Source organism: Silurus aristotelis (assembly GCF_946808225.1).
Source record: "Silurus aristotelis genome assembly, chromosome: 13".
Classification (NCBI taxonomy): Eukaryota; Metazoa; Chordata; class Actinopteri; order Siluriformes; family Siluridae; genus Silurus; species Silurus aristotelis.
In genome coordinates, this window is record NC_139586.1 from 18,312,689 (window position 1) to 18,335,127 (window position 22,439).

Genomic DNA, 22,439 nt, shown 5'->3' on the forward strand with positions numbered 1-22,439 from the left:
AGAATGTTAGCCATTTTAAACCAGTGAGAAATGGCTGCACCACTGCCCAGATGTGCACCAAGCAAAGAAATTCGGAGCTTAAACTGAGAACACTAAAAGTAATGTAACAGAACCATTGTATTAAAATAAACTGGCTGTAGTTCTGTGATCCCAAATACTTGTGGCTTCTGAACAGATGTCCTATTGTGGCTAATGTGACTAGCATGACATTATGCAAATTATTTCACCAAAGAAAAGTGTGTGCACAGGCTTTCATAGAATTTTCAGCATTTACCTCCTCTAGTCTGACTATGATGAAGTAACTATTAAAACTTAGTAACTAACTTCAAAAATAGTATGAAGTATCAACGTAAAACAAAACGATGATTTTAAATTGATTGGTTAACTGCCATGACTAAGACACAGCACTAACAATAAGGTATGATGTCATCTGTTTATGTAGCTGGACCTTCAAAATAAATCTGCTGTACCAGTATGCAATAAGCCTGGGTGTGTATACCTCCGGTCTCTTCCGTTAGAGGATACATCTCTATTTCCTCTGTGTGCCTGTTTAGATCTTGACTCTGCTCCTCAATAAGTTGGTTGAAAGAGTCATGAACCACATCCTCATCAGCAGGGCTTCTAAAATATAAAAAACACACAAACAAATGTAGGGATGAAACAATTCCTCAAGTAACTCGAGTAAATTGTTTAGTCTATTTAACTACACACAGAGCACTGCAGAGCACTGCATTTCCCCGGAACAAGACAGATGAAGCAGAGGTGGCCTCGTTCATGCACCAACAGCTTCAAACTTCAGACCGACAACATGGTTACCGGTGGATACACCAGAAATGTTGGATGTTTACAAGGAATAAAATTGCAATTGGAAAAAAAATCTGAATTAGCCAATTTTTTCTTTATGTGGCAAAAACAGGCTTCCATAGGATTCAGGCCAAAGAAAACAAAAGTAAGTTTCCAAAGTTCTGGATTATTTCAAATTAAAACAAAAAAAAAAAAAAACCTCTGTACAGTCCCTTTATTTTTTTATTTTTTTTAAAAGAGTAATCTAAAAATGTTATATACATATTTGTATTTTGATGTAATATGACAAATAAATGCACTGAATGAGTTTAGTTTTCACAGATATTCTTGTATGAAATCTCAGCAATAAAATGTTGATTTTTCTTAAAAGTAAAGAAATTACTTGTTCGTTTTCTCTTGTCAAATTAGTACTGCTCTTAATAAAGAAAAAGTACTTCTAATCCGATTACTCGATTAATCGTTGGAATAATCAGCAGAATACTCGATTACTAAAATAATAACTACAGCCCTAAACAAATGTAATGGGTAGGCAGTAATTGCAAAATACCAGTGGGTATATCATATGATATGTGATTCACTATATGTTCGACAGTTTCATCAAAAGAGAAAACTGAGGAACAGTTGTTCCACTAAATACATATATTAGTAAGCATTTGTAATAAAAAAAAACGTAATACCCGCTTGTTTTGCCTTACTTATAACAAAAAAATCCATCGATTGGAGTGTAAAGGGTGTGGTTGTGTAAAATCTATTGCAGTGAGACTATTTCAAGGGTGGTACCAGATAAACACCGACGACACTTCTCCAGATCAGAAGACAAAAACAAAAGGAACTCTTTCGCACATTACGTAAGAAATCACATGTTCAGTGCTTCAGCTGTGACAAACAGACAAAACAAAAGGGATTGTCTCCTGTAGAACACAGACGCTCTTAAACAGAACACATAAAAGAGTAGAAAAAAACATTGTCTGCCTAGCTCAGAAAGAGAAAACAGAAAAAAGGCTCAATTCTTTTACACCACAAACACACTTATGGACTAATGCATAGAGTAAGACAGGAAAACGAGAGAGGGTGTGGAAGGGTGCAAAGGTGAAAAATACCCAGATACAGGAAGAGCGTACAGGTAAATAATACTTACTCCAGTCCTTCCTCCATTAAGTGGGCGTCTGCGTCGAAACTCACTCTATGAGCCTCCATCTCCACCCTAACCCGAGGGTCCAGTCACAGCCAGTCACTCGAAGTCCATCGACACACACAAGCTGAATGCCTTGAATTTGCTTCTACCGCCTTTCATTCTGCCTCTTCAGCAGTAGGCAAGGCAAGTTCAAAGAAAAGAGAGAGAGAGAGAGAGAGAGAGAGAGAGAGAGAGAGAAGAACAAAACAGGGGATTTGTGTCATTAAAGTGTTAGCTACATCATGTTTCAACATGCCTGCCGCCTTCTTTCAGTATGGGAAATACCTATACACTCTCTTACCAAAGGAAACATGAATGAACACGAAGTCAATGCACAACCACTGTTCTAGGTTCATATTTTCAAAATATAAAAACACTAAAGGGTGTGACATCTCCATGTTAATCTGAATCCTTTTCTGCTTCAGCCTTAGATACGTTATATCACCTTTTCTACTTTTGGGCTTTATAATAAAGTGGAACTCTGTGCATACTTGGCACTTGGTGAAGCCCAATTAAGCAACAATGATGATTCATTTAGCAGGAACTTAGAGTAACAGAATGTCCAGATAAAGATCAGTAACTTCTGATTAAGCATACCCGAGTTTTTCTGCCTCAATAACAGACTCGGAATGCAGGCTTATTTACGTAAATATAGGACTGGACCTTTAATTAGCATTTTTATATGGAGAAAAACCTATTAAAATATTGACATAAGTTAAGATTCATGCAGTTTTCAGTCTTACAGACTTACTTAGGGCCAAGCTGAGAATTGGCGTTTTAGATCCAAAACGTGTATTTAGACTTTATTTACTTGCTTAACTTGAATTTCTGTACTTCGCATTCAGAATTCACTGAGTACGAGTGGGCGTAAGAGTGACATGTTTTTAAACCTGGAGAAGAATTAGGGACAAAACTTGGGACTAAAAAAGTTAAATCAAGTTTATTTTCATAGCTCTTAGTTTTGCTTGAATAGTAAAGTTAATATATTGTTTTATATTAGAATACACGCAAATGACCAAAATGACTTTCTTCCATGCCAATACCTCTGTTTATGTATACAGTGTTGTTCATTATTTATCAATGAAATTTCCATCCCTCACAAAAGCAATGTCAAAGATAAGATTATCTGAACAGCTATTGATGTTACACAGCAGTACACCATCCCTGTTCACATGTAAATTAATTCTAAATTATTAATTAGTGGCTTATTTTTATACGTGTAGGAGGACAGAAAGAGGCACTTTTCCGAATTCATCTGTCTGTAGGAGGACTGATACAAAGACCCTGATGACATCAGCAGCAGGCTGCGGTTACAAATTTTTCATGAGCTTCAGAGCTCATAAGGAACATCTTAAACTCTGCAAGTCCCTCGCCACACTAAAAGACTTTTACACAAAGAATGGAAAAAAGAACTGCAGCAGCAATTTACAACACTGAAAACTGATCAATTTCCAAACACACATTTTTTAAAATTAGTTTCCAGTGTTTTTTTTGCAGCTGCAGTTCTTTTTTTTAATCTTTGTGTAAAAGTCTTTTAGTGTGGTGAGGGAAAAGAAAAGTGAGTGAAAATTTCAGGGCGTCTCATTAAGGAAAGGGCTTACATCAGCACTCTGAACAGTCTAGCCCTTCTTTCCCATATGTGCACAAACACACAGCATACTTATTTTCTTTTCTCTTCTTTTCATTACATTCAAACAATGACCCTGTCCTAGATTCTATTCATTACAGTTACTGTAAAATAAATATACATTATAAACAAAAAGTAAATATAAAAAAAAATAAAACATGAGCTCATTTTCATATAAACCTGAAGTCAGTAACAATAAAAGAAATGAATCTGACTAACAGAACCAGAAAGCTTGCTGAGGAGTATTAAATATATGAACGTACGTACTTGAACTAACAATGGAAACATTGGGGCCACTGGGACTGAAGGAATTTTCTTGTTGTTGTTGGGTGGGGAGGAAAACCAGGAAGACAATAAGTTTTTTTAAAGACTAAGTCTTTACTAGCCAATTACTCTCATATACTGTATACAAAAAAATAGATTTGGTTGGAATAAATTCTGGAACAGACTTAACAGAAATAATGGAACAGGAGAATGTGAATATTAACATAATAGGAATAGTAAATACATCATGCATCTGTGTTTTTGTTATACAAAGCAGAATGTTAAAGCGTGTATTTCACGGTCTGCAAACATCTGTCAAATGCGCATATACGGATGAATGCACATGTACATGTGCCAAGCAGTGTGGAAAATGCAAAATGGAAAAAGAATGACACTTTATGTAATGTACGTTACAAGTTGCACATGCAAAACCTTGTATAACCGTCATTGTAGTCTGACTTTTCCGCCATTTGTGTCACTGCTGCCACACATTTCATTTCACTTGATATGTACATTGTATTTAAATGTCATTTCATTTTACTTTAATCTCTTTCCCTTAATTTTTACTGTAAGCAACTACAAGTCAACAATTTCCCTATGAGATCAACAAAGTATTTGGATTCTGATACTACAGCCAAGTATCCCTTCACACCATCATACAATTGGTAGCAATTTTAACTGAAACTAAGATCAGCACAAGCACCTTTGTGTTCACTTAGTCTGCATACTACATAGTATAGTAGATTTTGGTTTAACATAATTGATATGTACTGTACCATGTATAGTGCATAAAATGATACTGTAGACCTAATCACAGAAAACGCATGATACTGTGTATATTTGTAATACCTTAATGACAACATGTGCATTAGAACGTTTCTATATATCTATTCAGAGCAAAATACTGTATATTCACATCCAGCACTCAAACACAGCACTGCTACACCCCCAAGATGTGTGCTCTCCACTCTGCTCTTTTCATTGTACACAAATGACTGCATTTAGTGAACATATTTGTTAAGATTCTGAAATTAGCTGAGGATACCACAGTAATCGGTCTCATCCAGGCCAGTTGGGAGTTGAAAGTAGACCCGCTTTCTTCTTGGTGAAAAACAACATCTTAGGGACCAACCTGCCCTTTTTCCAGCAACTGTAAACATTCTCTCCAGCAACTATACACATTCTAAGTCTGAAACAAGGACTGCCAGACTCAAACAGCTTATTTGTGGCAACCACAAAAACTCCCTCCCATAACGCCAATCTATACTGGACATTTTACTACTACACTACCCATCTAATTTGTGCAATAAAAGGGCCCCCCCCTTTCCCCCTTTTTAAATAACTTCAGAAGTATCACTTCCTTTTGAGAGCCAACATGTAATGTACTCTAAGCTGGTTGTGCCTAGTTGCGTTATGTATTATTGTAGCTGCATTAGTCTTTGTCTTAAAATACCATAGCACTTTATGCTTCTTTAACCAACTGGACAATCACTGCATTATTATGTCACTTTCTGTCTTGCTCCAATGTGTACAGTCTTCTATGCTTAGTCATATAGCAGTGTTAGTGGTAAACAGGTTGCATTAGTCTATGTGTTTTTCCAGTCCCGCACTGCTGTGTAGAGCCTGTATGTTAACTGCGTACTGTCGGTTTACTCTAAATAGGAAATACCAAATACCGGTTATGCTCAGGCATATTTGACCAATAAAGCTGAATCTGATTCTGATCCTGGCACTCTTGTGTTTGGATGAGCTCAATATTAACACTTTTTTGCAACATACATATATTCCAAAAATTCAATGCAATATACTCGTGTGCGATATTTATACATAGCTTACAGTGAATGGCTTTTTGTGTTTATTCTTTAATCTCTATTTTTAAACTCCTTCATTTTAAGTGCAGTAATGAAATGGTCTGTTGCGTTGCGTACACTGAAAATAAAGCATTGTAACCTTCGATCTTTAAAATGTGTAGGAGACACGGTACAAGACCACTAAAGACTAAAGCATATCTGGATCCATTTATTTAATTTTTTGATGTGATTAATGACACACTCCATCTCTCCCTTATGCGCACGCACACACACACACACGCACACGCACACGCACTACATTCTCTTGGCAGTTCCTATAAATGCAAGGTCTTATGCACAAAAACTATACCACCTTTGAGAGTCACAGCATTGTTCAGTCAGGTTAAAAAGGTATTTGTTCAAGTTCTCAGTAGCAACAACACAATCCTGTTCTCACAAGTCAGATTTATTCTCATTACAAGTCTGTATGTAAAACTAACTGGGTAATATTTCACCATAAAGCAGGATCAATTCAATTATGCTTTAACTGAGCTCAGTCATCATTTTACACCGTAGCTTCAGCTGTTACATTTGCTGTAAGAAATGTTATTTGTTAAATGTCACATTTGCCACTGTCTAAGGGATAAAACTTAAGGAAAAAAAATATTATACATTCTTTGTTACCACTTTATCTGTGTAAAGCTGATTTGAAACATGTACACTTCATCCGTCTCCATACCCCACTGTCCTCTACATCTGCCTCTTTCAACCCAACTACCTGCTTGTCTTCCCTCACCACATCCATAAACTGCCTCCTTAATCGTCCTCTTTTCCTCCCTCTTGGTGGCTCCATCCTCAACATTCTCCTACCAGAATACGTCATGTCCCTCCTCTGCACATGTCCAAACCATCTCAATCGCTCCTCCCTCACCTTGTCTCCAAACATTCTACATGCGCTGTCCCTCTAATAAACTGGTTTCTAATCCTGTCCATCCTCATCACTCCTGATATACACTTCTAATGTAATGATATACAAAATGAGAATCACACAAAACTCAGTCTCTTCTTTAGTTGCTATACACAAAGTATACACATTTGAAATTAGATGTTTTAAAACAGAAAGAGGTTGTGACACCTGATGGAGAGAGATGTTTTGGCTCTGAACAGACATCTAGTAAATGTTTCTTTTAAATCTTTTTTTGGTGTATATAAAATGCTCAGCAAGGGAGTATAATGACGTTTAAGTTGTCGCTTGCAAAATGCATGCAAATCATGTTTTAGATATTACACACAATATTTTCATACCAAAATAGTTAAATCCTATATTACAAATCTGAAATATGGGTTGGACATGGTTTGGGAGTATACTATATACTTACTAGGTGGGTTTGTAAATGTGCATTTTTTTCAATATTATTATTAATTTTATATTGTGTTTATCTTCTATAAATGGTTTATTGGGTCAGGTTCAAGATGACTGCAGGCAGATTTTACAATGATTTTAATAATGCTCTCCAGTTACAACGACATTTTTAAACATTAAAACATATAAAAGCTCCTTACTTAGGCATTTTAAATGTTTTTACACCCCTTTACTTTGTTTGTGTAAAAACATAAAAAGCTTTTGGTCTTCATCATTTCTATCAGGCATATATTTGCTTCCCATTACAATGAATTTGATGCAGCAATGTCAAGGAAAACCACAGACATGTTTTTCATCCCCTTTGACAAAGTGACACTTTAAAAAATAATAATAATAAATAAAAAGGCTATTAAAAATAATGGCAAACAAACACCTGTACACATTACCCACAATCTTGTTTGTTTTGCGCCAAGTGATTCATATGACTTTCAGTCCACACAACATACTACCACACTACAAATTGTGTTTTCCACTTTTTCCACATAGAAGAGCAAGAACAAGTATTGTCCTGTGTCCAACATAGATACCGCCCTAAAGCATACTTTAGAAATCCATAATGCAAATGGAAAGTACACAATAAAATGGACACTAGCCATTGATAATCCAAGTTTCAAATAGGTTGGGGGGAAAAAACTGAACCCAGAGCAATAGCACATGGACACAGGGAGGACATGGAGAGAAAATCCACACAGACAGGTCACAAAGCTCCAAATCAACCAGAGGACAATGAAACTGTGAAATGGCAACACAACCCACTGCCACAGTGTCCCTCCAATGTCATCAAGCTTATACAGCAATTTGTTTTAGCAGGTCAAACAACAGGTAAACATGTCAATCTTTCTAATTGGCGCGAATGAGTCGAAAAACAAATGTTTTAACGACATTGGAATATGTTTTACTACACCGTGAAAAACGATTATGAAATAATTATTTGTTTTAATACTCTGTGGGGTGGAAGCCAGTAAATCTCTAGTTATTTATGGTGATATGACCCACTTGGCCTTCCATAACCTGATCCTCAACGTGTGCTAAGAGTACATAGAAAATTGTGTAAAACAGTTAAAAACACTTTGCACACGATTTACAGAGTAGACATTTGAGCGGAATGTAGTAGAGCAGGTGATGATCATGTTACTGAACTTGGTTCTCAGATTGCTTTATAAATCACCCGCAGCTTCCCGTATGCGCGTGCAAGCGCGAGCCGTTCTTGAAGTAACTGGATGAGAAACCATGGAAACTTGAGACAGATTTTTTTAACGCTGTTTGCCCACTAAAAGCCTCAAACACATAATGAGAGAGGGGGGGTCGAAAAGCCGAGTCGTTTCACTCCTTTACACGCAACAAAACGACGTTAAAAAAAACCCACTGAAGTTGTGACATCTTACTTGAATTAAAATGCACAGCTCTCACTTCCCTTTAACCTGTAGCACATATCACACCAAAATAAACACGCTGCAGTGAGCGCACGAGATAAAGTTTGAGTTTGAACTTTGCAAGCAGTTAAAAACATTTTTTTTTTATAAAAAATCCAAAGCTTATTAGTTTCCGTTCCCAGTCTTACTTCTACTAATACTACTTACCCGAGGTGACTGACCAATACCGCTGCACAACTAAGTCTCACAAATCAACCAGAACCAGTTGTATCTCTGCCTGCTTAGCAGCATTTCACTAAGCGCTTCCATTTCCCGGAGATACGTGAGGGGTGGCAAGTGTTAGACACACTCGAAGAGCGAGGAGAAAGAGACAAACAGGTTCTCTTAACTTTATAATGCGCTGTTAAATCTTAAATCAAAACATGTTTTTGACATCATTAGGATTATCCTAATTGTATAGGCGTTTACATAATGCAACTCTCCCCACGTTTAACAAAAGTGGTACAGTCCCATTTATACTGGAACTTGCTTGCGATTGATTGACTGTATCTCATTAATCCTAATAATGTGGCATGTATTATTAACAAAACACTTTATAAACTCGGTACGATATCAAACAGTAGCAATTACTATTTAAATAAAAGATTATTTTTTATAAACACTACCTTCCAGTCTAGACCCTGTCCAACTGTAAAATGTCTTATTCACTTCATTTCATATGTATATATATATATATATATATATATATATATATATATATATATATATATATATATATATATATATATAAATTGTTAATGATATTTTTTTTAGCTAGAAAGTGTGTGTGTGTGTGTGTGTGTGTGTGGGTGTGTGTGTGTGTGGGTGTGTGGGTGTGTGTGTAGTTTATTGGGTTATAATTGGAACTAATAGTGGGATACATACCTTCTCTGGATAAAAAGTCTATAATACTTTCTTGAATAATAAATCAATTGCATGTGTTTAACTAAATGTGTTTGTATTTCTGAAAGTAAAAGGTTGCACACACACACACACACACACACTCGCGAACACACTCGCGAACTAACCCTAGACAGACAGACAGACAGACAGACAGACAGATAGATAGATAGATAGATAGATAGATAGATAGATAGATAGATAGATAGATAGATAGATAGATAGATAGATAGATAGATAGATAGATAGATAGATAGATAGATAGAGCACCTTCCATGCATGAAGCTCAGTGATGCCTTCCAGAATCTTTGCTGATTTTAATGAGTTCGAGAAATCTGGAGACAGTTTGCAGTGAGGTCAAAGGAATCATTTACATTAAATAGCAAACATTTCTTTCTGCAGAGTTTAAAGTTTTAACCAGTGGTGTACGATGTGGCAAACCAGTCATCTGGCAATGCTTTATATTGCCACAATACACTGCAGTGCAATAGTAGATTTTGTGCAAAACACTGTCAAGTAGGTCATTCCTGCAATACATTGAATTTTTTTAAATTCATAACATGTTGCTGTTTACGTTTGGTATAAGGAATATATTCACACCACATTGAACCCAAAATAAAATTTAAAACAGTGAAGCTTAATTTTCTGACCCAGGTTTAAATCTTGTGCATGTGCAGTAAAAATAAATAGCTATTCCTATAAGACATCATAGCAGGGAAAAACCGTGACTACAATGGAAAGGGAAAGGGGTACTGTACTTGTGGTACCTAGAGAAGTGTCACTGGAACACTATCTACATCTTTCTAGTTCAAAAGAACACTTAAGAAATAAAATGTGCACACTTTGAGATACCACCCCAAGGGCTAGATAAAAGCTTAATGTCCTTTTTCTGATATTGTATGTAGATTATTGGGTTGAAATTGACACTATATAGTTAGCCACTTATATCCACTAATGGAATAACATTTAATGGACTGCTTTGGCATGCATATGCAACAAAGAGAAACCCTATAATTCTTTCTTGAATAATAAATAAATTGCACGTGTTTAACTGAATGTGTCTGTATGGAAGTTTGTATGATTATATAAAGATTAAGCTATGTAGACTGTAACAGCTCAGGTCACCTATGTTTCATAAAGTGCTGTGAAACTGTGCAGTGTCTTAAAATATTACTAGTGAAGTAAAATGAGTTATGTCTTTCCTCTGCTTGGCCTTTTGTGGTTTGCATTTGTGAACAGCAAGAATCAATGTGTCCACCCACAGTGTGTAGGTTTGTGTTACGTTTATTTAAAGGAAATGCCAGAAGATCTCCGTTTAGTACTTAAGTTTAGGTTTAGGTTTAGGCTTAACAGCTTTATTTAAGTTTTGTAAGTGTATTTTCTGTAAAGGTCTGTGTGTATTACTAGCCTGTCTGCGGTCTTACAGTAGGTTTCCTCCACCTGTCTATCACATAAACAAACATGCTAATTTGTGTTTAAACAGAAACTTCATTCTCAATAGCATGTAGACAATAGCATGTCACTTTCAATGTGATAAATGGTCTGAAATGTTTTGGAATAAAAATTAAACAACTGGATTAAGAATAACCTGCTTTGTTACCTTAAACAAGTTTGACACTTCTGCAGTCAATGATGTTTTCCCCTAGATTATAGCAGACTGATGAGGCTAGGTTACATTTATGGACTAATCTTCATTGATAACGAGTACAAAATGTCCCTTTATCTACAGATCATATAGTGGTCCAGAATGTCCATGATAGTGCCATATTGATACTTTACTTCAAAATAAAATCTTATTCTACACCCATGGCATGTTTAATAAACACTAATACACATTAATGATGAATAACAGCCATACTCACAGCTTGAATAATATAGTTTCATTTCTGAAGACAGTTCCAATCTGTGCATATGAACATTGACTCTCCTTGAAAGTATGTTAGATTTGGAAATCTCTCACACTTTGTCATGTTGGCCTTTCAAATTAAAGTGACACCCCCACAAGTTCTACATCTGTCATATGACTTCCTGTAAGCAGTGATCCGTGTAGCTTTACTAAGAAGGAGATCTTAGACCGCATCCTGAGTTTGCGCCATAGCATTTGCCCTACAGCTGCAAGGTGCAGACAACTTTTGTCTTTTTTGTTACATTTTTCTGCAACTAAGAATAAGTGTTATTCAGACATTGCATTGCTGGACTTCACCTTGTAAAATACTGAATGAATATGGAGGACTCCAGACCTGTCAATTACCAAAGACTTATATCAGGCAAGTGTCTTACATACGTTTTCGCTTTGTTCTGTCGTTTGTATGTATGCAGAGTCAAGCTTGTAATGCTAATAATGGAGGAGAAGAAAATCTAGCTAAAATATATTATACATCTGACTTTACCAACTGTTTCTTTCACAGTTTAGTGTTTCAGGTTTCACTCATATCTGGACTTCCTCATATTCTGACTCATGCGTGTGACTGAGTTTTCTGCAAAAGCCGTAGATGTAAAAACAAAAACTAGAGACATATAACAGTTCATGCATAAAAACCTACAAACTTGAATATGGATGCTAAAAAATATTTTAATAAAAGAAAAAAAAGAAACTATTTAGCCATTCATGCATAAAAAAACGAGTTAAAATGTAAAGGAAGTAGCATTTTAATCTTGTATTGAGTATTCCAATTCAACCAGTGTGATATAAAATTGTTTTTCTTTACATTTTTTTTTAGGATCCTACCAAATAATAATACACTAAATATTTATATTTACATTTAATATTATGGAATGTTTTACTTTATCTTTAATGTAAGGAAAGTGCAAAATCTTTTATTCTGTAAAGTTTTCATAAACTATTACAAAGCACTGACACTGAATACTTCTTCAAATAGTTTTAAATAAATATCTCCTCACATAGAAGCCTCACCTAGTAATTATAATATCATATATTGCATTTTATTTGAATATCCAATTATTAATTGACATTTATGCCATTTTATTATGTTAAATATTTCAGTTACAATTTTAAGTCCCTGTCAAAACAGTGTGGGCATAAATATGATGAAAAAATATTTTTTTTACAGAGGAAAGCACTGTTTCTGCCGACTCTGCGTTCACCTGGGAGGACTGTCAGGCTGATATCTATGAGCAGCTGCCCAGTTCACAGAAAAGGCTGCAAAACAAGGAGCAAGCACAAGAAGCTGAGGATCATATTATCCTCAATCAATCACTAAAAATGTTGCCCCTCTGTATACAGGAGAAGAGAACCCTCAGGTGTTTTCTATTTGTTGCTAATTTAGCTGTAATTCTGATGAGAATAAAATCTTTTGGAGCTTTGCTCTCACTGTGAGTTGCTTAATGACATTTTGTTGTGGAACCACTAAAAACACTAAAAGTGTTTAATTTAATTTAGTTAAAAGATACAATAAATCTCTCTTTTTCTCGTATTGGTGATTGTAATATTTATATAATTTTAATATAATACTTTCTTTGATGAGCACATTATCCATTATTTGTAATAGTATATACATAGGAAAACCTTTAGAACTATGTTGCTGTTGATAGCAGTATATTACTTAGTTTTATAAGAAGTAAATATTACATCACCGATCCCTAATATAATCACAAACTTGTACTATTCAAAAATGTTAGACTACACAATTATTCTGGGTTACAATTGCTTGTCATTATTGATCAATTATTCAGAAGCAGACAACACAGTAGAAGCTGTAAAATTGGATATTGGGCATCATGGAAGAGAAGTCAGGAAATAGCAAGAAGGCGAATGAGGGAGCAATTGGGAAGAGTTGTCTCAGGGCTACTACTGTGGAAATCCACTCTCCATAACATTGAAGGTACAGTATTTTTGCTCTGTAATTTACTCTAAATTCTGTGTGTATGCTGCTATGTTAAGCTTTCACATGAACTGATTTCCTCTACAGGGAGATTCGGTGTGGGGGTGAAGGCATACTTTGTTTTCCTTAGGTACCTACTCTGCCTAAATTTTCTGAACTGTGTCATCCTCGCTGGTTTTGTGATAAGTCCATCTCTTTTGAGAAAAAACTGTAAGTATTGTGAATTGTTGGGTGCTGAAGAATTTAGGGAGGTTCTTTCGATTTTGTCAGCTAATGGTATTCTTATTCTTTTAAAGCGTTTAAGAATTTCAGACACAACTCTTCGTTTTTGGATATTTTCCTGGGCACCGTAAGTTGCTCTATGTTTTTTTCTTTTATAATTATAACACAGCAATTCACATAAAAAAATTCTATAGCATTATTTCTGACAACAGTGCACTCGTTCTAATACAATATTGTCTGGATGGAGCCTTTTCCTTTAACTGAATATAATTGAAAAATATATTATCTAAATTATAACCTTCAAGAGGAAAAAAAAAAAAGAGGCCGGAGGTATTACAATGATAAATACAATTATAAACATAAACAAAGTATGATGTTTTTTAACATGTTTGTTACAGTTTTCTTAGACAATAATATATTTTGTTGTAGTGACAATAACTTTAAAAGCATCACATCACCCCATCCATAATTATCTAGATTTACTAATGCACCACACTTTATCATTCTTCAGCTTTTATTTATTGGTCTGTCTATTAAATATAATTGTACCAGAGCAAAAAGCTGGAACTTGACGTGTTCTAATCTAGGCTAATTAAAGAAAATTGTCAGATAAAGTAAATGAGAATTTTAACTGCTGTTGTAATCTAACTGTTAAATTAAGGGGCACTGAGAATAATATTTTGCCAATACACAGATATTAAAATATCTAAGTAAAAATGTTAACATATAGGCTTAAAAAAAACCCCGCATATTTTCCAATTACATGAGGTCCCACCTCAGTCTGACGTAAAAGATCTCAAAAAAGGTCTCAAAACTAATTTTTTTCTTTCTGTCCCACTCTCTGTGTTTTACAGGGCTTTATGGAACACTCTCCAGTTTTTTATGGTTTCTACAAGAACATGTCTTTTGGTGCAGAATGTCTAAACACAGCTCTCCTCTTTCTCTTTGGAATGCTCATCATACTCCTCCTTAATCTTATCATGATAGTACGCAGGTCAGAGCACTTTATTACCATCACATTATCCTTTTATTGAAAATATTTATGTCAAGTCAAGTCAAGAAGCTTTTATTATCATTTCAACCACATATTGCTGATGCGGTACAACATAGAGCTACATCACACAACATAGAGCTACATAATAAAACACAGAGCTAAGGCCTAAGTAAGTTGTCCTTGCCACATAAAGTGCATCGTGTGCAACCTAGTGCAGACAAAACACAGTGCAAACAGACAATACAAGACAGTGTAAGACATACACAAAACACAAAACACAAATTAGCATGGACCAGTAAACCTACTGTAAAACATGTTATACAGTACAATGTGCAAAAAAGAGAACTGTAAATAACAGTGCACTTGGAAACATAGACACAAAAAGTTGGCAAAACAGCAACAGCAGCAATTAAGTAAGTGTGCAAAAACAGCATGTAAACAGTTATACTATAACTGTTATAATAGTTATAGTTATAACATAATATGAGTGGTGCTGAAGACATAGATGTTTATGATATGAAATGAGTATTGAGTGTGTGTTTGAGTTCAGGTTTGCAGCAGTTCAGTAACACACGGTTAAGTGTGGATGAGCCTAATGGCTCGAGGGAAAAAACTGTTAGTTAGTTTGGATGTGAAGCCTGAATGCTTCAGAAGCTCTTTCCTGAAGAAGAATGAATAGTGTGTGTGAGGGGTGTGTGGGTTCATCCACATTGCTGTTAGCTTTGCAGATGCAGCTTGTGGTGTAGATGCCCGTGATAGAGTGGAGAGAGACCACAATGATCTCGACTGTCCTCACTATCCACTGTAGGGTTTTACATTTATGTCTTGCAATCTGAGACGGTGCAGTTCCCAAACCAGGCAGTGATGCAGCAGGATGCTTTTAATGGTCCCTCTGTAGAATGTGGTCAGGATCAGGAAGGGGGGTGGGCTTTCCTCAGCCTTCTCAGAAAGAAAAGACGTTGCTGGGCTTTCTTGGTGATGAAGCTGGTAGTCAGTGATCAGGTGAAGTTCTCCGCCAGATGAACACCAAGGAATTTGATGATCTCCACAAAGGATCTATCGATGATTAGTGAAGAATGGCCCCTCTGTGCTCTCATAAAGTCAACAATCATCTTTTGAGTTTTGTCAACGTTCAGAGACAGGCTGTTGGCTCTACACCAGGCTTAGCTGTCGAACCTTTTTTTTATGCTGACTTGTCATTCTTGCTGAGACATATTGTGAAATATTTATAAGTAAACATAAATAATTGTATATGAGTAGAATAAAGTAAATGAATTATTAAAGTAAATGTATAGTACAGAACATTTCCCAAATGCTTAAAAATAATTTTCATGAGATTTATTTATTATATTCATCTAAAAGTAAAAAAAATGTAACCATAATAAAACAAACAATAGAAACAATAATAATTACAAGCCAAAATAATTTACATCACTTTAGTTTTTGCAAATGTTGCAAATATGTTGCACATTATGTACTATTCTAAATTCAACAACAATATAGCAAAAATTAAATTAAATTCAATGAATAAAAATGTTATTGGAAAATAATTTCATTCATCATAATTGTTTGAAATTATTATCAACTCAAAATAAACTTATTCAATATATGTTTATAATGCATGTAATACTGGTAATAACAAAAAAAAAAACGATAGGGAAAAAGACAACACTCCAAACTAAATAGAGGCTTTTTTCTGTTATAGAACGGTGGTGGGATATAAGAACTCTTCATTGACTGGCCTTCATTTCACTGAAAATGTGAGCTATAAGGTGTTCTGTGGATGGGATTTCTGCATCCGGGAGCCTGAAGCGGCTTTCCTTAAACACAACTTAATCAGAAACGAACTGAAGGTGAGCTTCTGAGCATCATCTTGGAAAGCAGAACTGTAAAAGTGATGATCATTATACTGCAGTGCTGTTTATACCACGCTTTTGATTCGCCATTCTGAATGCTTTAGAATGCTTTTCTTCTATATTAGTGACCCTGACAGTAGCTCCATATGCAGTTTTAATATTAATCACGTATTCCCTAGAGATTCCTACGGTGGCCGAGAAGTGCAAAACACATCAACAAATCCAAAAACTAAATAACAATTCCAAAAACAAATTAACAAATCCGAAAACACATTAATTAATTTGTTTAACAAGCAATGTAAATTTAAAACAGATAGAGAGAGAGAGAGAGAGAGAGAGAGAGAGAGAGAGAAAGAGAGAGAGAGAGAGAGAGTTTTTTTTTTTTCTTTAGAACTTGGCCAAAAAATGTACATCAAAATGTAGAAAATGAACTGCTGGATTTTCATGAATATCACAATACATTTCTTGATTAGATTTCTTTTGGCTTCAGTTTAAATTTCATCTTACACACTTAAACACTTTCTTTATCCTGTTGTTTAAGATGGACCTTGAAGAGCAAAAGTTTCGTCAGAAAGTTTTGGGGCGTTCACTGAAGCAGTGGATTCTTCTGTACGTTCTGCGCATTGTCCTCAACATTGTGGTGTTAATTATCCTGGGTGGCTCCATCTATCTGATCTATTTTGCCACCACTATAAACCCTGAGGTAAGGGAAAAGTCATATGACTCAAATAATTAAGCAAGTATTATACAAAGGCATAATGTTAAAGTAGCCATAATTTTAACAAAATATAATATATTTGTTTATAGCTGCTGCTCTTTAACAGCAAATAGACAATACTTTTTAAATTATCAATAAATGCATCATTATATAATAAAGAATTTGTTCTATTAAGAAGGCTAGTAAAAGTGTGCCAGGTTTTGTTGTATTTGTTTGTAAGAAATGGGCTGGGGGTTAACTTCATAGATGCAGAACTGTCGTGAAATACCCGTCAATCGTATTTTAATATTTCATTAAAATAAATGTCTTCTCTTATTATTATAAAATGTTTTGTGTATATTGAATTCTCTCTCTCTCTCTCTCTCTCTCTCTCTCTCTCTCTCTCTCTCTTTCTCTCTCTCTCTCTCTCTCTCTCTCTCTCTCTCTCTCTCTCTCTTCCTCAGTGTTATAAATTCCACTGGACTTTAAATCTCCCGTGTAGCTACGTTTCACCCATTACAATCACAGTAGTCAATTTTCTGGTACCACACTTTTTTTCTGCAATCACAGTGTATGAAGACTACTCCCTTACCACCCAGCTGAATGTCACCTTAGTTCGGTAGGAAACAAAACATCACATATTTAAACCAATCCTAAGGTTATATCCAAAAGACCTTATTTGAACTGAATAATTTGTTTCTAATCTGTTTACCATGTTGAGTAATTATTATTCTGCTGCACATTGAAACAGATTGTGTGCTTTATACCAACAGGAGTATCCTGTTGAAGCTGGGAAGCTTAGCCATCTACCTCTTCTTCCTTATTACAAAAGACAATAAAAATGATAATAATAGTGTAAGTTGTGATTTCTCCAGAAATAAACCAACAACATTAAAATCACAAGTATTAAATAATAAACATAAACATAAACAAATAATAAACTGATTATAAGACCTGTACAATATGTCTGCGGTGGTTAATCATGTAACAGCAGCACAATGCATGAAATTACATTATATATGCTCCAATCTGAAATTAGAACAATTTTTGCACAGATGAAAAATTAATGCATTGCTAAGATTCTTGTGTCCATTTCACTAACCAACAATTCGACCAAACTGTGACATTGACAAACAAGGTTTTAGACATCTTCAGGCAGTCTGGCTGTATAAAGGTAGTTTTAACAACACATTACACAAGAAAACAAATGAGAAACAGTCCAAAATCAGTAGAATTAGTTACCAGAAAATTAATTACATTTATACTTTATAATTAATTAATTAATACAGCTATAATTTGATATAAAGCAACACATAACAGATGAACCCATAAGGGAAACAAACCAATGACCACTATCTTGCTTAGATTTTGTGAAAGTTTTTCTCAGACTCCTCAGATTCTAATGTGGTCTTATGCTGATGTAGCCCTCAATGTTTAGTATGTTGTATTTGAGACACATGTTTGTCCCACTTTTCTGCTCACCATGGTGGTATATTTGAGTTACTGTCCAAATCAAGATTTCCACCTGCAAAACACTAGATTTTTTTCCCCATGTTATGAGTAAAAATCCCATATGATCAGCAGTTTCAGAAAAACTCAAATCATCCATTCTCATACCAACTCCGTCGAAATCAGTCAGATCACATTTTACCCATTCTAATATTCTGATTCATTTTGCTTTTGCCACATCATTGATTGGATAATTGCAAGAAAGAGCAGATTCATATGTGCTCCTATGAAAGCAAGTTAAGACAAATACTGTTGAATTGAATTATATTGCTGAGATTGTATAACACTTAATACACCGTCAAATTATCACATACTGTAGCTAACTTGTAACTAACAAATGTTTGTTGGTTTTTAGTGTGGAGAGACTGAGTTCGGAAAGGAAATGTACAAGCTCACAATATTTCAACTCTTGGCGTCTTTCTGCAATACATTCTTGGTGGCGTATCCCAGAAAGTAAAACTCCTAGCCTAATTTTGTAATTAAATATGTAAGAAAAATTTTATTAGCTTGTATTTACTACAATTATGTGCATTTTGTTCGCATTGTTCTGTTGTAGGTTATTGGTGGAGAAGTGCTCATCTTCTAATATGTCAAGGAAAGTGGGCAAGCAGCAGTTTGTGATTACAATGAATGTGTTAGATTTGGTTTACAGTCAGACAGTGACTTGGGTGGGAGTTTTTTATTGTCCGCTCCTGCCAGCTATCAGCATTTTTAAACTACTGGCAATCTTCTACATCAGCAAAGTATGTCTGTATTGTTTATTTTTCTTTTATTTAAATATGTTTAACTTCTAATTGTATACAATCCATTTGCAAAAATAAATGTTCTTTACTTCTCTACAGTTCAACGTGAAGCAATGTTGCGGCCCGGCTAGGAAAATGTTCCGGACCACCAGCTCTTCGGTTCTGTTTCACTTCATGCTCTTACTGGGCCTCATAATGTCATTCGTGACACTTGGTTTCAACATTAAATTGTAACGCAAATATTAAAACTCTTTATTATCAAGCAATAATCAAATTAAATACAATTTGTTATTTATTTATTTTCTCCACACTCTGCAGGTTTGTTCCTAGTAGATGTGGCCCATTCCTTGAGTACCACACAGTGTTCAATGTGACAAGTCAGTGTGTTAGCACACTCCCATATGCTGCAAAGGAAGGCATACGTTACATGACATCAGAGGCATTTGCGTTCTCGCTCATATTGACAGAGATGTAAGTAAATAGGTATTCGATGGCATATGTGTGTATGTATAAATCGCAACGTTAAACCGAAAACCAAAATAAAGTGTATTAGAAAGGTGATTTACATAATTTTCATACTTATCAAATTATTCAGTGAGGCCTCATGACCTCTAGAAGTGTCACTCAGTAGGATTTAATACTGTTTTGCCTGAGGACAAGTAGAATTAATTAAATGCCCCCACTCCATGACACAGCCAGATTTTGCTCTGTCACCCTTCTGGTATCTGCATATGTTTTGTGATTATTTTATGTATTACAGTATCATCTTGACGTCTTATGTGTCTCGTAAACAATCAAATCAGAAGTCCATGGAGAGGTTGAAGGAAATGCTTGTTATGGTGAGTGAAGTGTGTAGTGTGAGTGGACTTGCAATTCCAGAGATTTATCCATAGATGTTTGCATATGGAGCAAGGATAAATGATGGTGTCATTTGAAGCAAAAATTATTAAAATATAGTTTCAATTGATAATTTATATTTATATATATAATAATGATAGAGAGGGGGGGGGGGTTTGCTGCATTTCATTCTATTATATTAATATATTTAATATTGCCCTGAAATATACTCTCTTTGTTTTTTTATTGGTCTTGTTTATGTTAAATAAAGCTGGAATTCATTCATCTGTAATGCACCCATACCACTACATTAGACATGAAACCTGTTTAATTAGTGCTGGGATTAGATCAGGTAAACCACTAAAAGGCATAGCTCTGGAGAACTCTCAAAAATTGAGAGTCAATGCTGTTAAACTGTGTACTGCATGTTGTTTACCAGAGGACAGACTTTTTATGTATAATGGCATATTATGTTTCGATTACAGAGTGATAGAACTTATTTTGCATTGTGGACGTTTTTTTGCTCACAGTGTAGCTCAGACAAACGTTATCTGGTGAAACATCATGCCACACTGCTTAAGCGAAAGAAGACGACCGTCAGAAGAAGACCGGTCTGAAATGTTGCTGATGCTGTTAATCATATAACTCTCACTTTTGTGCTACCTTATGATGTATGAGGATTTAATTCTATGACTTTATGAAATTATGTTGTAAAAAACAAAAAAAAGGAATTGCATTATATGGCAATAGCTTTTTATATCAAATTGTGTAATACAAAATTCTTTATATATATTTTTTTTCTTTATATATATATTTGATTGTGCACACAAATAATGGCCACTCTGGCGATTTACAAGGAATAATTGTGTGAAATAGGTTACTTGTAAAGTCAGGGAAGTAGCAATCAGAAACAATAAATTAATGAATAAAAAAAAAGTTTTTGCATGTATTTGATATAAAAAGCTGTTCAAATACAACTTTTATAAATGTATAAATGTGTGAATGTGAGAGTGAGAGTACATATGCCTTATATTATTAAACATATGTAAATGAATAATTTGATGCTGTCAACAGAGCTGTGAATGTTCAGTAAATGTAAAATATGCATAAAATATGTACTAAGGATATTAAAAACTTTCTTCATATAATGAACTAGCTAAAAGTACCCGTGCTTCGCTACGGTAGGCAGAACGCTAAGCAATATGGCAATAAGCAGTAAGCACTGAGCAGGACTGGATGATCAGAGATCAGAACGTAACGTCAACAAATAACGTACTACCCCTTTGTAGTACCGATACAGGGCAAACTACTTTAAAAATCATTTTTATCGTGCATCTAACATCTAATAAGAAACAATGTACTAAGTTTCATTAGGATCCGTAATGTTATTTCGAAGAGTTTACATTGCGTGAGAAATCGCGTTTTTCGCATGTTAGCCGCGATCCAGGGCGAATTTTTCAAAACCCTTTCTTAGTGAGCACCTAAGACCCAAGAGGAAGGTATGTTCCAAATTTCATTGCAATCCGTTCAGTGATTTTTGAGATTTCGTGATGAGTGTGTGAGTCAGTCAGTGGTATTTGAGCTTTATATATATATATATATATATATATATATATATATATATATATATATATATATATATATATATATATATATATATATATAGAGAGAGAGAGATTAGTAAATTGTATCGTTTTTGTCTCCAAATGAAATACATGCCTATATGTGGTATTACTTTGCCCATATTGTGCCTTTTATACTTAAATCACATTGCAGTGGCTGAATGAATTATGCTGTAATAAATAAATAAGTATTTTCATTAAGCCTATTACTTTTGCTTCATCCTTTTTGAAAGAAATCTTTAGCAAAACAGAGCTTCAGTCTACAGCTTTAAGAGTAGCAGCTCCCCTTTCCTTCAGATGATGGCGAAGTCCAACAAGAGAGGTGCATAAAAAAACCCTGCACTAAGCAGTTTGGTGTGCAGTTTATTTGGATTATGAAGTGAACTTTCCTGATCCATCTTTTAAATAAAGAAGAAACTTGACCAGGGGAAAAAATAATAATGAAGGATGAATGTTTGGCTAATGACATAATGGTTCATTAAGTTCTAGTTAAATCATCACTGTGGTATGAACTAATATTGTATTTTTTAATGTTTGAAAAATCCAAAATGTTTTATACTTAAAGAATAGTTAATGTGTACTCTTATGAACGTTTTGTTCTTTTTCCTCTAGTTACTTGTTTGTGATGGTTTTCACGGTTCTCGTAAATGAATTGAGCAAGAGAAATTTGTGAGTTCTCTGAAGTGGCTCAATTACCTTTAAAAAAAAAACTAAAACTTTTTT

General features: G+C 34.7%; 2 protein-coding genes and 1 long non-coding RNA gene across 4 annotated transcripts in view; 1 reads left to right on the plus strand and 2 right to left on the minus strand.

Annotated features, from left to right (window-relative positions):
• tmc6b (transmembrane channel-like 6b) overlaps positions 1 to 11,373 on the minus strand; it is a 25,659-nt gene extending 14,286 nt beyond the window's left edge. The window contains exons 1-3 of one of the 2 annotated variants that reach the window (XM_083558069.1): positions 11,257 to 11,373; positions 1,943 to 2,105; positions 500 to 621 (exon numbers count right to left, since the gene is read on the minus strand). In XM_083558069.1, coding sequence (XP_083414195.1) covers positions 500 to 621; positions 1,943 to 2,001 — 181 coding nt within the window. In that variant the 5' untranslated portion in view covers positions 2,002 to 2,105; positions 11,257 to 11,373. Of the gene's footprint in view, positions 1 to 499; positions 622 to 1,942; positions 2,106 to 8,662; positions 8,779 to 11,256 lie in introns of those variants that run through there. The other variant, XM_083558068.1, reaches the window with a different exon arrangement.
• On the plus strand, positions 11,366 to 21,240 carry tmc8 (transmembrane channel-like 8). The gene is made up of 16 exons (XM_083558070.1): positions 11,366 to 11,661; positions 12,466 to 12,655; positions 13,088 to 13,236; positions 13,324 to 13,446; positions 13,533 to 13,585; positions 14,313 to 14,452; positions 16,158 to 16,305; positions 16,850 to 17,011; positions 17,470 to 17,624; positions 17,779 to 17,860; positions 18,870 to 18,967; positions 19,071 to 19,257; positions 19,357 to 19,487; positions 19,576 to 19,728; positions 20,018 to 20,096; positions 20,625 to 21,240. Exons 1-16 carry the CDS (start codon positions 11,613 to 11,615, stop codon positions 20,709 to 20,711), a joined length of 1,986 nt encoding a protein of 661 aa, XP_083414196.1. The 5' UTR covers positions 11,366 to 11,612; the 3' UTR covers positions 20,712 to 21,240.
• LOC310735386 lies at positions 20,380 to 20,665 on the minus strand. The gene is made up of 2 exons (XR_014536274.1): positions 20,543 to 20,665; positions 20,380 to 20,479 (listed from the first exon to the last, which is right to left on the minus strand). It is a non-coding gene; the product is annotated as an uncharacterized lncRNA (long non-coding RNA).
• Positions 21,241 to 22,439: the final 1,199 nt, after the last annotated feature.

What these genes read in the sequence shown, in the direction of transcription:
- tmc8 (XM_083558070.1), top strand. Translation starts at nt 11,613, where the DNA reads ATGAATATGGAGGACTCCAGACCTGTCAATTACCAAAGACTTATATCA. An exon ending in ATAAAAATGATAATAATAGT is followed by an intron (nt 17,861 to 18,869) that starts GTAAGTTGTGAT and finishes GTTGGTTTTTAG; the next exon opens with TGTGGAGAGACTGAGTTCGG. An exon ending in TGAAGGAAATGCTTGTTATG is followed by an intron (nt 20,097 to 20,624) that starts GTGAGTGAAGTG and finishes TTTTGCTCACAG; the next exon opens with TGTAGCTCAGACAAACGTTA.